At 38.1% G+C, this 16,015-nt stretch overlaps 1 protein-coding gene across 6 annotated transcripts in view; it reads right to left on the bottom strand.

The window, feature by feature from the left end:
• The window catches only part of XIAP (X-linked inhibitor of apoptosis), a 45,147-nt gene that overhangs the window by 6,010 nt on the left and 23,122 nt on the right, over window positions 1-16,015 (bottom strand). For 5 of the 6 annotated variants that reach the window (XR_003677800.2, XM_007110955.4, XM_007110956.4 and 2 more), the window contains 5 exons: window positions 14,025-14,933; window positions 12,793-12,892; window positions 11,018-11,096; window positions 8,909-8,951; window positions 5,100-5,300 (listed from right to left, as the gene is read on the bottom strand). Coding sequence is in view for 5 of the 6 variants with exons in the window: in XM_007110955.4 (XP_007111017.1) it covers window positions 5,100-5,300; window positions 8,909-8,951; window positions 11,018-11,096; window positions 12,793-12,892; window positions 14,025-14,901 (1,300 nt within the window). In the remaining variant the exon portion in view is untranslated. The remainder of the gene's footprint in view (window positions 1-5,099; window positions 5,301-8,908; window positions 8,952-11,017; window positions 11,097-12,792; window positions 12,893-14,024; window positions 14,934-16,015) is intronic. The other variant, XM_007110958.4, reaches the window with a different exon arrangement.

Below are 16,015 nucleotides of genomic sequence, written 5' to 3'. Positions count from 1 at the left end.
GCGTGTCCGGAGCCTGTGCTCCGCAACGGGAGAGGCCACAACAGAGGGAGGCCCGCATACCACAAAAAAAAAAAAAAAAAAAAGTCATTATAATGTGCTATGAAGAACACAGGAAAGGTGTGTGTCCATGCACACACACATAAAGGGGAGGCCTCCCAGAAAAAAATTATACCTAAACTGGGTCCTAAAGGATGAGTAGGAGTAAAGTAGGAGAGGGAGATGGCCTTGGGGGACAGGAGCAATGGGAGAAGAGGGTTCTAGGCAGAGGAAATGACATAAGCAGGCTCCAAGGAGAGAGACAGAAGCAGGCCTGCAAGTACACAGGTAAGGCTTGGGAAGAGAATCTGAGGGGGAAATAGCATGACATGAAGCTATAGAAGGTTAGCAGGAGCCTGATCATGAAGGATTTGGCAACCCATGTAAAGGAGTTTGGACTTGACACCGAGGACCCCAGGAGCCAGTGAAGGGTTTTAACCTAGAAAAAGATATCAGAATTGCTTCAGAAAGGTTTTCTTGATTAGCGGTGGAGAAGAGGATTATATAACCTCTTTTTTCTTAAAAGAGATTCCTGGGCATAATCAAAACTCAAACATGGGGCTTCCCTGGTGGCAGCAGTGGTTGAGAGCGCGCCTGCCGATGCAGGGGACGCGGGTTTGTGCCCCGGTCCGGGAGGATCCCACATGCCGTGGAGCGGCTGGGCCCGTGAGCCATGGCCGCTGGGCCTGCGCGTCCGGAGCCTGTGCTCCGCAACAGGAGAGGTCACAACAGTGAGAGGCCCGCGTACCCCCCAAAAAACAAAAAACAAAAAAAAACACCCTCAAACATGGAACATAGAGATAAGAAGATATAAACTGCCTGCCCCCAAGAAGCTTGTCTAATGGGCAGGAGAGAAAAGAAAACAGTTCCAAAATGATGTTACAATTGCTTTAACAGCAGAGAGAGTAGAGGGAGCTGCAAACTCTGCTATGGGTATTGGAGAAAACTTCAATGAAGTGACCTTTGAGCTGAACCTTGAAGGATGAGTTCAAGAAATGGATTTAAGGAACTGGGGGTGGAGTGGGGCATCAGATGAGGTATACAAACAGGAAAAAGGCATTTGGGGCACAGGAAACAACAGAAGCAAAGGGATGGCATTATAAACTGATTTATATTATATGGAAGCATCTGACCAAAAAAGTCGGAATAAAGTATATATTCATGCCATCACCAAGACTGTGGTAACCAGTGCGAGCTAGCCTGCCAGAGGAATATGGAAAAGCAGAGTGACTTGGTTAAGGGAAAGCACTTGAGGTAACAAGGCTTTCTGCTGCCGTCCACAAGCAGAGGCACTTGGAGATCATGCAGCAGAAGCAGAAAAAGGCAAATGAGAACGAAGAACCCAAGTAACTTCATGTCCAATCCTCTTGCACTTCTCCTGTGTGCCTGGAGCTAGTCCCACCGTGCTAGAGTTTCCTCCTGTAGTGCTCACAGGTGCCAGCACGGCATTCCCTTTGCCCTGAGTCTACAGCAGGCCTCTTTTGTGCTTCCTTCCCTTCAGGTAGTCTCTCTACACCTGGGCCAGTCCTGGGGGTAAGGGGACTACCCCTTCCCAGTGTTTTTTAAAAAGAAGCTTTGTAATTCCAAGAAAAATCTAAAAAAGGAAGACAATTAAGTAATTTACCCATTACTTTTGGATGTAATGCCACAATGAATAAAAAAGGACACTGGATCAGATACCTCCAGTAGTCAAATTTACAGAGACAGAAAGCAGAATGGTGGTTGCCAGGGGAGGGGAAATGGGAGTTGTTGTTTAATAGGTAAAGAGTTTCAGTTTTGTAGATGAAGAGTTCTGGAGATTGACTGCACTACAGTGTGAATGTACTTAAAACTACTGAACTGTGTACACTTAAAAATGGTTCAGAAGGTAAATTTTATGTGTATTTACCACAATTGTTTTGTTTTTGGCTGTGCCGCGTGGCTTGCTGGATCTTAGTTCCCTGACCAGGGATGGGACCCAGGCCCTCAGCAGTGAAAGCGCCAAGTCCTAACCACTGGACCACAATTTTTTTAAAAAGTAAAAAAAAAAAAAAAAAAAAACAAGAAAAAACAGGAACACCGGACCAGAAGTCAGGAAACCTGAATTTTACTCCCAACTATCTGAGTGACCTTGAGTAACAGCATATCTGCACTTCAGTTTTCTCTGAAGTAATGAAAATTTTATATGATCTTTAAGGTTCCTTTCATTCCGATTGTTTGTGATTCCATCTTTGCAATGGATGAAATGTCATGCCTACCAAACATAGATATCATCAACTCCGCTTTTCCTACCTTATTTCAGGCTTGCATACAGACACTTACTTGAGACGGTGATGGTCTGGGCATTCTTTCCAGACTAATAGTTTACCTCTGGCAATTACTTCACTCTAGCCTTTAGAGTAACTATTGGGTTCTTTCCTTTCCTGAGGTACCTTTCCCCTTCTACTTCCTACAAGGCCCCCTCTAGGTCAGGAGGTTCTGGCACATAGCAATAAAGGCAACAGCTAGATAATCTTTGATGTTATTTGCTAATATTTTTACTACATTATTTAAAACCACTTCTAGAATAAACTGATGTTGTTAATGTTCCTATCAGAGCAGATTCATGTGGAAAGACAGACTGATAAGAAATGTGTATGGGTTATTTGATTTTTACATTATGTTCTGTAATATACAAATAAGGATTAAAGCAAGTGCCTTAGCACACACATGAAATAAAGGGCTTTATATCATACTATGTTGTTTTTAAAAAGAAAGAAAAAAAGATACTAATTTGGTACTATCTTTAGAAGACTGGGGTATTCTCTGTCACAGAGCCAATGGGATAAAAACTAGTATTGAATCTAGGATTTCTCAATGAGTAACAATAACATTGTACTTTTTTCTAATAACTTCCACCTGCTTTACTTCAATTAGGCCCACCCTCTATTTTGTATAGAATTAAAAGATTCTTAGTGCCAGTCTTTCCTCATCAGCTTTTGGGAAGAGAAATAGACAGCAGTCCTCCATGAGAAGATAGCCTGTAACAATTACTTGCCTCTCAATTTTGTGAGACTAAGGAGAGATCAACTGATGAATTCTAACCCGTGGCCCTGAGAGCTAGCATTTGTTTAGGCCCTCCTTCCCACACTACCCTGGCTTGTAGTCTCAGTAATAAGAACCCCCCCACCAACTCCTGTTGGATGGAGGACAAACATGCCCCAATGCACTCTGTCCCTTGTTCTCTTCCTACTGCAACCCACTAAATCTTTCTGTTGTAAACACCTTCAGGTATAAAAACTAACACCTTATTGTCAAACTTAATTAAGCTTGGGTTGTGGTTAAGGGGAGAATGGCACAATCACTTGTATCACGAAGTAAATGGTTTGTTTCACCATCACCAAGACACGTGGAGCTATTATAGGTTTAAAATACATGCATCTTTAAGGAAAAGATGCTTTCTGCTGAATCTTTTATATCAACTAATGTAATTTAAAACATCATTAATGTTATACTGTTTTATGACTTATGTAAATTATCTGAATAATGTTTCAAAAGCATCTGAAATAACCTAAAGATCAAAAGGGTCTTTAAGGTAAAAAAAAAAAAAAAAGTGAACTTTTAGGTTCATTAGCCCTTGGAGAATTCTCATCTTTTGATACAGGTGGTCAAAAGCTTAGAGAACGATTATAATAAAGTACCCCAAGAATGTATTCAGTTTGAAACCTTTTCTTTAACCTCCAATGTTGTTGGCAAGCTCTAGAGTAGCTGTCACCCTTAAAGGAGAAACTTAGCTTACCCTTTCCCCTCCCCATGTCCTCAAGTCCATGCTCTAGTAGGTCTGTGTTTTATTCCCGTCCTACCACTAATCTCTTCATGACATTTTTTTTTCTTAGATTCCATATATATGTGTTAGCATACGGTATTTGTTTTTCTCCTTCTGACTTACTTCACTCTGTATGACAGACTCCAGGTCTACCCACCTCCTCTTCTACATTATTTAGTATACTTTCTATATATGATTCATAGTATTAAAATGCTATTAATTCAAGCTCTATTTAGCAATATATATTTTTATATATTTACATCATATAAAAAGTTGCAGAACACTCTAAATCCAAAGAGTTTCAACTACAAAACTTATAGTCTACACACAATGATAAAAGTCTTTGGTGTTCTTTAACTAAAATAGAGCATAAAGTCACACTTTTAAAATGAATGGATCACTGGATCTTACTTGGACCCTGAGTAGAACAAATGAACTGTAAAAACATTTTAAAACAATGAGGAAAATTAAAACCAACTGAATTTCAGATGATATGGAATTACTGTTAATTTTGTTAAGTGTGACAATAGTATGTTATGGGCTAAATGTCTCTCCAAAATTCATACGTTGAACCCCGAACCCACTGTGTGATGGTACTTGGAGGTGGGGCCTTTGGGAGGTAGTTAGGTTTAGATGAGGTAATGAGGATGGGACTCCATGATGGGATCAAGGTCCTTATAAGAAGAGGAATAGAAAGCAGAGTGCTCTCTCTCTTGGCCATGTGAGGACTTAAGAGAAGGCAGCCATCTGCAAGCCTGGAAGAGAGTCTTTACCAGGAACCAAATCTGCCTGCACCTTGATCTTGCACTTCCCAGCCTCCAGAACTATGAGAAACAATGTCTGTTGTTTAAGCCACCCAGTTTACAGTACTGTTACAACAGTCTGAGCAGATTAACACACAGTATTAAGGTGATGTTAAAAGAAGTCCCTATCTATTAGACATTTATTGAAGTATTTATAGGTAAATGATATATAGGATGTCTGGGATTTACTTTGAAATACTACAGCAAAGAAAAAAAGGTGGGGGAAGAAGTGAAACAAGATTGGAAAAGTGTTGATAATTATTGAAGATGGTCAATGCATACGTGAGGGTTCATTATACTATTCTCTCCACTTCTGAGTATGTTTGACATTTTTCATAATAAAAAGTTTTAAAAAACATTTATCCTAAGGGGAATATGAGAGGAGGGAAATGAATGGGCCACAAAGTCATGTAAGATACTATTCATAATGAAGTGATGTTAGGTGTGTCTTGCTTTTTAAAAACAGGCATGCATACCTTTCTGTAATGAAGTCTGACCTGATTCATCTTGTGTATTGTCTTTCTGAGCACTCACTAGATCTGCAACCAGAACCTCAAGTGATTTATAGTTGCTCCCAGATGTCTGAATTTTTTCCTCCATTATTTTCTTAATGTCCTTGAAACTGAATCCCATTCGTATAGCTTCTTGTACCATAGGATTTTGGAATATGGTATCATCTGAAATGAAAATTGGTGAGGAAAAAGATCATAGAGTTTAATTATTTTCATTAACACAACTCAGCAGCAAAGTATAATTAAAAAGAAAAATTTAAGCAACAAGCAAAAAATCAAAACCAGGGACTCCCCTGGTGGTCTAGCAGCTAAGACTCTGTGCTCCCAATGCAGGGGACCCAGGTTTGATCCCTGGTCAGGGAACTAGATCCCACATGCCGCAAAAAAAAAAAAAAAAAAAAAAAAAAAAAAAAAAAAAAAAAAAAAAAGATCCCGAGTGCCGCAACTAAGACCCAATGCAGCCAAATAAATAAACAACAACAAAAACAACAAATCAAAACCAAACCACCAAACCAAAGCTGCTTTGGGAAGAGGATTTAGAAATACTTGGGCATTGAAGAATCACTTTCAGAATCTTATAACAGTTGAAAATGCAATGAGTATGTATTTTGTAGCATTATGAATTGAGATTAGGTGCTTTAAAGACTACATGAACAGTACAAGATAAGGTAAAACAGATAAGAAAAGGGTTAAGTGCTTCAAAAATCTGAAAAGTGTGGATGTCTTTAGTGAATCACCAGCAATTATTTTGAAAAAATCATGGGAAATAGAGGAAGACCCAGTCTGTGACCTTGAATGTATCAGTTTCCTATCTCTCTGACTTAGTTTCTGCAGCTGGGCAGGGGGTGGCGGGGGGGTGGGGGTGTGTGGAGGACTAGATAAGGCAAGAAAGCAAATAGAAAGTCACTTTAATGACACTCAAAGTAGAAATACAGATTGTGTAGTGATGTGCTAAAAGAGGAGACTTCTCTGACTCATCAATTCTACTCTTCGGTATTTTTTTTTCTTTTCCACGCTGCACAGCTTGCAGGATCTTAGTTCCCCACAGGGATTGAACCTGGGCCCTGGCAGTGAAAGCGCCGAGTCCTGACCACTGGACCGCCAGGAACTTCCCCACTCTTGGGTATTAAAAATGAGTACATATATCCACCAAAGACATACACAAGAATATTCACAGCAGTGTTATTTATAACAGGCCCAAACTGGAAACAACTCAAATGCCCATCATCAGGTGAATGGATAAGTAAATTCTGGTATATTCAAATATTACACAGCAAGAAAGGAAAATGAACTACTGCCACAGACAACATGGATCAATCACATAGATATGATAAACAAAACATCATAATGATGAACCAGAGACAAAAGAGTGCATACTGTGTGATTACATTTTTAAGATGTTTAAATCTAATCTATGGTAATAGAAGTCAGAATATAACTTGAGGGTGGATACTGATTGGGAAGGGGCCTGAAGGAGCTTTCCAGGGTGGTGGAAATGTTCTATATCTTGATCTGGGTGATGGTTAGATGGACCTCTACCCCATACCATATACAAAAATTAACTCAAAATGGATGAAAGACCTGAATGTAAGAGCTAAAACCATAAAACTCTTAGAAGAAAACACAGGTGACCTTGGATTAGGCAATGATTGCTTAGATATGACACCAAAAGTATAAGCAACAAAAGACAGACAAATTGAACTTCATCAAAATTAAAAAGTAATATGCTTCAAAGGACACCAACAAGAAAGTGAAAAGACAACCCACAGAATGGGAGAAAATATTTGCAAATCATATACTTGACAAGGGACTTATATGTATAATGTATAAAGAACTAAAATATATAAAGAACTATTACAACTCCATAATAAAAAAAAAGTAACCCAGCTAAAAAATGGGCAAAGGAGATGAACAGACATTTCTCCAAAGAAGACATACAAATGGCCCATAAGCACATAAAAAAATGCCCAACATCATTAGCTATCAGGGAAATGCAAATCAAAACCACAATGAGACACACTTCACACCCACTAGGAGAGCTGTAATAAGGAGACAGACAACAAGTGTTAACAAGGATGCGGAAAAACTAATTGAAACCCTCATACACTGCTGGTGGGAATATAAAATGGTGCAGCCATTGGAAAACCGTCTGGTAGTTTATCAAAAGTTTAAACATAGAGTTACCACATGACCCAGAAACTCCATCCCTAAACATATACCCAAGAGAATTAAAAACATATGCCCACACAAAAACTTGAACACAAACGTTCATAGCAGCATCAGCATCATTCATAATAGCCAAAGAGTGGAAACACCCCAAATGTCCACAGACTAATGAATGGATAAACAAAATGTGGTATTATCCATATAAAGGAATATTTTCCACCATAAAAAATAATGAAGTACTCATATATGATAAGGGCTAAACTTATATGACTGGATGAACCTTGAAACCACACATTATTACTCCATTTATATGATATGTCCAGAATAGGCAAATCCATAGAAACAGAAGTAGGTAAGTGGTTGTTTGTGCTTGGGGGTCGAGGGGCTGTGATGGTGAATGACTGCTAAGGAGTATGGGGTTTCTTTCTGGGGTTATGATAATGTTTTGCAATTAACTAGTAGTTATGGTTGTACAACCCTGTGACTATACCAAAACCCACTAAAGTGTATACTTTATACGGGTGCAATTTTTGCTGTATGAATTATATCTTCATTTAAAAACACTAATCCTAAACCAGAGCAAGAGTCTTACTAGTCATAAAAGGAATAGTATGCAGTATAAGGATGATTATTATCAAGAAATGTTATAGAATCTTTGTTTTTGGATAATTTCAAAAATACAGGCTGGAATAAATGATTTTTTAAACTGTATCATTTATGCACATTACAAAACCTTAATCAAATAGTATCAAATTGGTTCTCCTTCTCTAGCATACGTATGAATATATATAGTATTCTCTTGCCTTCTAATCCTTAAGATACTAAATAGATGATGTTATGAGTATAGGGAGTGGGGAATCACCAGACATATTCTAAATTAAACTTTACTATTTTTGAAACATGATGCCTAGGTTGAGAATGAGATCTGTAGCATGATGTAGGATTCAGAAGACCTTATTTACAGTCCTAGTTCCACTAATGCTTTGTAATGTAACCATGGGAAGGTCACTTAACCTCTCTGTTTCTTTATCTGAAAAGTGGTATAACAATACCTTCTTTGTTTCACATAGTATCTTTCTCTGCACACTTTAGTTTTTAAAGATGTCTATCATGAGTAAATGATCTTTGTGATAAAAATCCTCTACCTCTCTGAAAGGTAATAGGAGGTAAACAAACCAAACCATACTCCTTTGTGAAGAAGCTGGGGAAGGCAAAAAGATGGCATGGAATAAGGAAGCAGGAAGGTTAGGGCTGATCATGGTGATGGCACGTTAGTAGAGCACTGGATTCACAATCCTGGCTAACTAAAGAAACCCCATTGACAAAAATACACTTAACGCTTTTTGTGATTTTAACAGAAATAACAATGGAGAGCCTACAGCTGTTCCTCTAGAAGTTGGAAAGACTGTCCAACCTCTGAACCAATGTTCCCAGTATATAAATATCCAACTTAAATTTATAGGCACTTCATTAATTCTTAAGTCTACAGCAATCTCATCTCAAAGATATATACCTTGAAAGAATCAGTTTACCTTTCCACCTTATAAATAACAAGTATAATAAATTGGCAATGAAATTAAACTATTTATTTTAATAAGAATATTTACCAATTCTTTTAGTTAATGATGGTGTTTTTTCAGCAGTTCTCATCTAAAATAGAAATATGAATTATAAGTTAGAATTCCTTGTGGTAGAAGACAATTACTTCAATTTGAGAAGTTATGTTAATCATGAGTTTATAAATTAGCTTTATTCCAGTTCAACATATGAATATTCACAGGAGACATATAGCCTGATGAAGCTAGAAGTTAAAAGATCATCTAATCCAATCCATTCACTTTACAGACAAGAAGCTGAGGCTCAGAGAGATTAAACAACTTGATTGAGGCAATACAGCTCATGGCAGGGCCATAATGGCAACTCTTGTGTCTCATTCTAGTCCAGGGCTCTTTCCACAAAGTACTGATGCCTTGGCCACCCCAGGCCACACTATCAATATAGATACCTTTTTCTGTTTGTTTGTTTGTTTGTTTGTTTTTGTGATACGCGGGCCTCTCACTGTTGTGGCCTCTCCCGTTGCGGAGCCTGTGCTCCAGACGCACAGGCTCAGTGGCCATGGCTCACGGGCCCAGCTACTCCGCATGTGGAATCTTCCCGGACCAGGGCACGAACCCGCGTCCCCTGCATCGGCAGGCGGACTCCCAACCACTGTGCCACCAGGGAAGCCCTAGATACCTTTTTGAGATTTTAAATATTGTCTGTGAAAAGTTAAAGACTAGTAGTATAAAACACATTATACAAGTCTAATTTCAGAAGGCTGAGGGATTTAAGTGTTTTAGTTCTTCAAGCCCATTTTCGCCTACAGTGATACTTAAATCAGTTCATCCTGATTCCCTTTTCACAAATTTGCTTTAGCTTAAGAAAAACAAGCACTCTTCAAGATCTCCCCTTTAAGCTCACCATACATTACTGTTTTACTTTTAAAATTTTTATTTTATATTGGAGTATAGTTGATTTACAATGTTGTGTTAGTTTCAGGTGAACAGGAAAGTGATGCATTTATCTATATACAGCAAGGTGATTCAATTATACATATATCTATTCTTTTTCAAATTCTTTTCCCATTTAGCTTATTACAGAATATTGAGCAGAGTTCCCTGTGCTATACAGTAGGTCCTTGTTGGTTATCTATTTTATTTTTTTATTTTAATAAATTTATTTATTTTTGGCTGTGTTGGGTCTTCATTGCTGCGCACGGGCTTGCTCTAGTTGGCGACGAGCTGGGGCTACTCTTCATTGGGGTGCGCAGTGGCTTCTCTTTGTTGAGGAGCACAGGCTCTAGGGGCATGGGCTTCAGTAGTTGTGGCACAAGGGCTCAGTAGTTGTGGTACAAGGGCTCAGTAGTTGTGGCTCACGGGCTCTAGAGCACAGGCTCAGTAGTTGTGGTGCACAGGCTTAGCTGCTCCACGGCGTGTGGGATCTTCCCAGACCAGGGCTCGAACCCGTGTCCCCCCCATTGGCAGGTGGATTCTTAACCACTATGCCACCAGGGAAGTCCCGGTTATCTATTTTAAATATAGTAGTTTGCATATGTTAAACCCAAACTCCTAATTTATCCCCCTCCCCACCTTTTCCTTTTGGTAACCATAAGTTTGTTTTCTAAGTCTGTGAGTCTGTTTCTGTTTTGTTAAATAAGTTTATTTGTATCATTTTTGCTCACTGACTTCCTTTTGGTCACACATACCTTCTTTTGGTGTCTTAACACCTCCATCAAGCCTTCTGCCCTGGGAGCGATTCTGTTTCTTCAGGTGATTTTGCATAACTCTCTTCTGAACCATTGTATTTTGTTTAGCGATGTAGCAGAGTTAATATTTTTTAACAACTACTTTTTAAAGACTGTTTAGGTACACAGTAAAATCGAGGGGAAGATACAGAGATTTCCATGTACCCCTTGCCCCAACACATGCATTCCCTCCCTCATTATCAACATCCTTCCCAGCGTGGCACATTTGTTAAAATCAGTGAACCTACACTGATACGTCATAATCACCCAAAGCCTATAGTTTACATTAGGGTTCACCCTTGTTGTTTTACATTCTATCTATCACCATACATTATTAATCTAAAATACTATACTGTGAATTTTATACCAAGAAATCATTGCAAAACAAATTTTGTAATATTTGAAAATATATATTCTACAATATGTGACTTACCAGAGACTCCTCAATTGAATGGGTTAAATGAATATTGTTTATGTAGTCTTGTCCCTTCTCTTCTAACAGGTATCTACACCTAAACAAATAAAAGGTTAAACTTTAGTAGCTCATAAATTAGTAAAGTATAATTAAAGATATAACCTCCATCATCTTAATTCCATTAACTTGCTTTTTGATATTTCTAAGGAGCCACAAAATAAAATGTTACTCAATTCCCTATTAAACTATCATTTTAAGGTTAAAAAAATGTTCCCTTTGTTATCCTAATATGCTAATGTCAGTAGAGCAAAAATATCAACTTGAGAACTTTCAGCTTTTACGCAAGTTATTAAATTAGCACCTTGACATTTAAAAACAAGTTTTAAGTAATCTTAACGAGTTTTATTTAGAGATTAACCAATTGTACATTTTAAAGGAATTCTTTAGGCTTTCAGACTTTCCTTTTAAGGCTGTTTAAGGTTAAGATTTATTTTCAAATGATCATTCTGAAGTTTTAAGTTGTACTATTTTGTAGGCCAAAAATTCACATCACTGTACACTGTACACATCTGTGTACTTTAAAGAGGCAAGATGGCAAAGAGACGTTTAGAATATGTCATCATTCTAAGATGCCACTGAGTGTAAGCAGCATGATTATATTATGTACTACCACTGCCAATTAAATTATGACCCACTACCAGATGTGTCCTGATTTCAGAGATCTGAAAATGTGACCAACTGTGTGCCTTAGAATCAGTGAGATTCAGTAATATTTGTTAGAGGGCGTGATGGATTCTTAAGGAATCTCCTTGGCAACATGGGCTCTCATGCCCATCATTAAAAAGCCTACTTCCTGCAGCGGATAAGAATCCGCCTGCCAATGCAGGGGACACGGGTTCGACCCCTGGTCCGGGAAGATCCCACATGCCGCAGAGCAACTAAGCCCGTGCGCCACAACTGAATCCACGTGCTGCAACTACCGCAATGAGAAGCCCACGCACCGCAAAGAAGAGTAGCCCCCGCTCACCACAACTAGAGAAAGCCGCACAGCAACAAAGACCAACAAGGACAAAAAAATTGTTTTATATTTTAAAAATTAAAAAAATAGACTACTTCCAACAACAACAAAATCATACATTCCTTTTTTAAAAAAAAAAAGTAATTAATTAATTAATTTGGCTGCGTTGGGTCACCGTTACTGCAAGGGGGCTTTCTCTAGTTGCGGCGAGTGGGCGCTACTCTTCATCGTGGTGCAAGGGCTTCTCATTGCAGTGGCTTCTCTCATTGCGGAGCATGGGCTCTAGGTGCATGGGCTTCAGTAGTTGTGGCACACGGGTTCAGTAGTTGTGGCTCACAGGCTCAGTAGCTGTGGCTGGTGGGCTCCAGAGCGCAGGCTCAGTAGTTGTGGTGCATGGGCTTAGCTGCTTGGTGGCATGTGGGATCTTTCCGGACCAGGGCTCAAACCTGTGTCCCCTGCTTTGGCAGGTGGATTCTTAACCACTGCGCCACCAGGGAAGTCCCACACATTCCTAATTTGGTGTTTAGAAATAGAATCATCTGAACATCATAGATATGATATGTAAGTAATGAATGGTTTGGTCACTGGAGAAGGCTTAAGTGTTTTTAAAAAATGTATATAAAGTAGGTGACCCCATTTTTTATAAACCTGGTGTGAATTTCAAATTTCAACTGGTGAAGGCAAAGATAGCGGACGTGAAAAGTTATTCAAGTCTTCCCACTGCTTATGTACTGTCCAACTTGCCTGTCACTGAAGGAACATTTAAATACCTTACCCTGGATACCACCTAGCATGTTGTTCCCAAGGGTCTTCGCTGGGCTTCCAATCAGTTAGCCCTCCTCCACAGTGAAAGCACTTTACTTTATCACCTTCACCTAAGAAACACACAAGTAAAAATACATGTATTTGTACAATTACAAGCTTACCCCCAAATACCCTTTTAAATACTATAAAATTAAGCATTTCTAAATTACATGAAAGTCTCACAGCTTAAAAGAAGATATCTGGAAAAAAAAAAAAAGAAGATATCTGAATTCACATCTAAGTAACAGATAAGATCATTTGAGGAGGAAATACACACTAAATTCACTGATTCAATTTGAGGTATTTTGCAGAAGACAAAAATAAAATTTCTCAATTTTTATGTGAAAAATCACAATTGTTTTAACATATGTCATTTGGGGCCATCAAAGCTACATTTACTTTTTCAAACTGTGAAACTTTAACAATAAAGTTCAGCATAATGAAATTACAGGATAAGTTTCTCTAAGGTTATAGCTATATGACACTAAACAAACTTTCAAGATTGCTATATGATACTAAGTAAGTAAAGTATTGAAATAACTTATATTTTGTATTTTGGCACTATTCAATCTTAAAGTAACTGGGTCAGATATATAACGGTATAATTTTTCTGAATATTCCTGGAAGCCATCACACTAATGGCCCTTCCTTCCCTATTGACATGTCTACAGCAGTCCATTTGAAAAGTGCTCATTTTAAGCAATAAGGCATCTTTCGAATATACAGGGCAGCTTTCAAATATATAGTCTATGTACAAAAGGCAGGTATCAATTTTAACATCGGCCAAAGTAAACTCCCTAATGTTAACTCTTCATATAGGGTTGTTGTGAGGCATAGAGAAAATGCATGTAATATACGTATTGAGCACGTATAGTAGGTGTGCAATAAATTATAGTTAGTATTACTATCAGACCTATTCTTCTATCAGGGATATCTATCATCTTTTGCATGTCATTCTTCTCCAAAACACAATTACATAAAGATAAATATGACTCATAATATGGTAATCTTTCCCACGTAAATTCAGTGGTTATATTACAGATTCAACATAAGGGTTCACAGAATAATACTAATATAAATAATGATGTCAGCCTACACCTAAATATTTACCAGTTCAGGGGGCAAATGGCATCTATTTACTTTTTAGGAGCCCTGGGATAGTTGGAAAGTTATTTATTAGCCTAATTTTATAATAAAGTTTACCTAAAGCATAAAATCCAGCTCTTGCAAGCTGCTCCTTGTTAACTGAGTATATCCACGTCCCAAATGTAATGATCCGTGCTTCATAATCTGCCATGGCTGGATTTCTTGGAGGATTTGTTGAATTTGGGAAATTCCTATCAGAACTCACGACATCAGATTCACTTTGAATATTAAAATTCCGGCCCAATACAAAGAAGCAATTAGGAAAGTGTCGCCTGTGTTCTGACCATGCACGATCACAAGGTTCCCAATTTTTCAGTTTCCCGCCACAACAAAAGCATTGTACTTGATCATCAATACCCGTGTAGTAGAGTCCAGCACTAGCTAACTCTCTTGGGGTTAAGTGGGCATAGTCTGGCCAGTTCTGAAATGACTTTAATCTAGCTTCTTCACTACACATGGCAGGGTTCCTTGGGTATATGGTGTCTGATAAATCTACAACCTGTCCAGTTCTCAGAAGATAGTCTGCATGAGTCTCAGATGGCCTTTCTAAAACAAAATGATTTCTGTTTCCTAGATAGCTTTCAGCTTTGTACTGACCATTTTGGACACCAGGATTTGTAGGCTGTGCAGCATTATTTTCGAAATAAAAGCCATTGATAAATCTGCAATTTGGGGATACTTTCCTGTGTCTTCCAACTGCTGAGTCTCCATACTGCCATCTATCTACTGCTGCATGACAACTAAAGCACCGCACGGTGTCTCCTTCACCAGTGTATAGAAAACCAGCTCGTGCTAGCGTTGATGCTGAAACAGGACTACTACTTGGAAAATTAGCAAAAGTTTTAAATCTATTAAACTCTTCTACAAATTCTTCATCCTTACTGATGTCTGCAGGTACACAAGTTTTAGATCCTTCAAAACTGTTAAAAGTCATCTTCTCTTGAAAATAGGACTTGTCCACCTTTTCTAAAAAGAGAACATTACGTTAGGAAATCCAAAAATGTCAAATACAAGCAATATACTTTTGATATTAGGAGTTAACAAATTACCCACTGATGACACAATCTTTAAGAAACATTCTAATTCTAAATACTAGAATTCTACATTACCACATGATTCAGGTTATAAAGTAAAAACTAGCATTTTTGTTTTCTCTTTTAGAGGAAAGTAGTATTTAAGCAGGTAGATCAGAACTATTCATTTTTAAGTGCCTATTTTAAATATGAAAACCATGTGATGCAGACTAGATTAAAATTATTAACCATGTAAAATCATTAATTAGGAAAAACACGAAAGAAGCACAAAATATGCAGATTCTTAAAGTCTATGCATAATTGTTATAATGGATCATTGTACATTCAAGGCATCTAAGTTCAATTTTTACAATTAAAAAAGAATGTTCAGAATGTTAATGAATTTTTAATATTTCTTTATTGATTAGCAAAAGATAAGTTTTATTCACAATGTTGGTTCCTATATATATATATTTTTCCAAAATATTTTTTAAGAGCATCAAATGTTTACGATTTTCACGTATAAACAGTCCATTTTTGTTAGAATTGGATCATTTCAAATGTATATAATACTGCCCTCTAGAGGGTGGCTCAGGAAAAATACTAAGTACTTCTGGACCTTAACTGCAGTTACTTTTGCTATCAACTGCCCACGGTCAAGAAACAAACTGTTCAAATGGAAGAGAAGTACTATTGCAGCCTCATTAGAGCTGCCAAATTACAGCTGTGTAATATTTAACCAAGATAAAATACTAAAAGGAACTGGTTGGATTATGAGAAAAGTGGCCAAGATAATTTATCCTCCAAACCTGAACTCTTCTGAAAGTGAAAAATGATGCTACTAATAATTACATTGGGACAAGAGGCACAAATAAGGGTTGCCCCAGGCAAACCTGGTTCTCTAGAACCTCACACTGTTCCTGACACTGTGCTCAGTACGTGCTTGCCAAATGCAAAATAAAAGAATGGTCACAGGGCTTCCCTGGTGGCGCAGTGGTTGAGTCCGCCTGCCGATGCAGGGGACACGGGTTCGTG

This window comes from Physeter macrocephalus, chromosome 21 (genome assembly GCF_002837175.3).
Source record: "Physeter macrocephalus isolate SW-GA chromosome 21, ASM283717v5, whole genome shotgun sequence".
Classification (NCBI taxonomy): Eukaryota; Metazoa; Chordata; class Mammalia; order Artiodactyla; family Physeteridae; genus Physeter; species Physeter macrocephalus.
The sequence above is the reverse complement of the archived record's forward strand: the minus strand, read 5'-3'. Positions and strand labels throughout refer to the sequence as shown.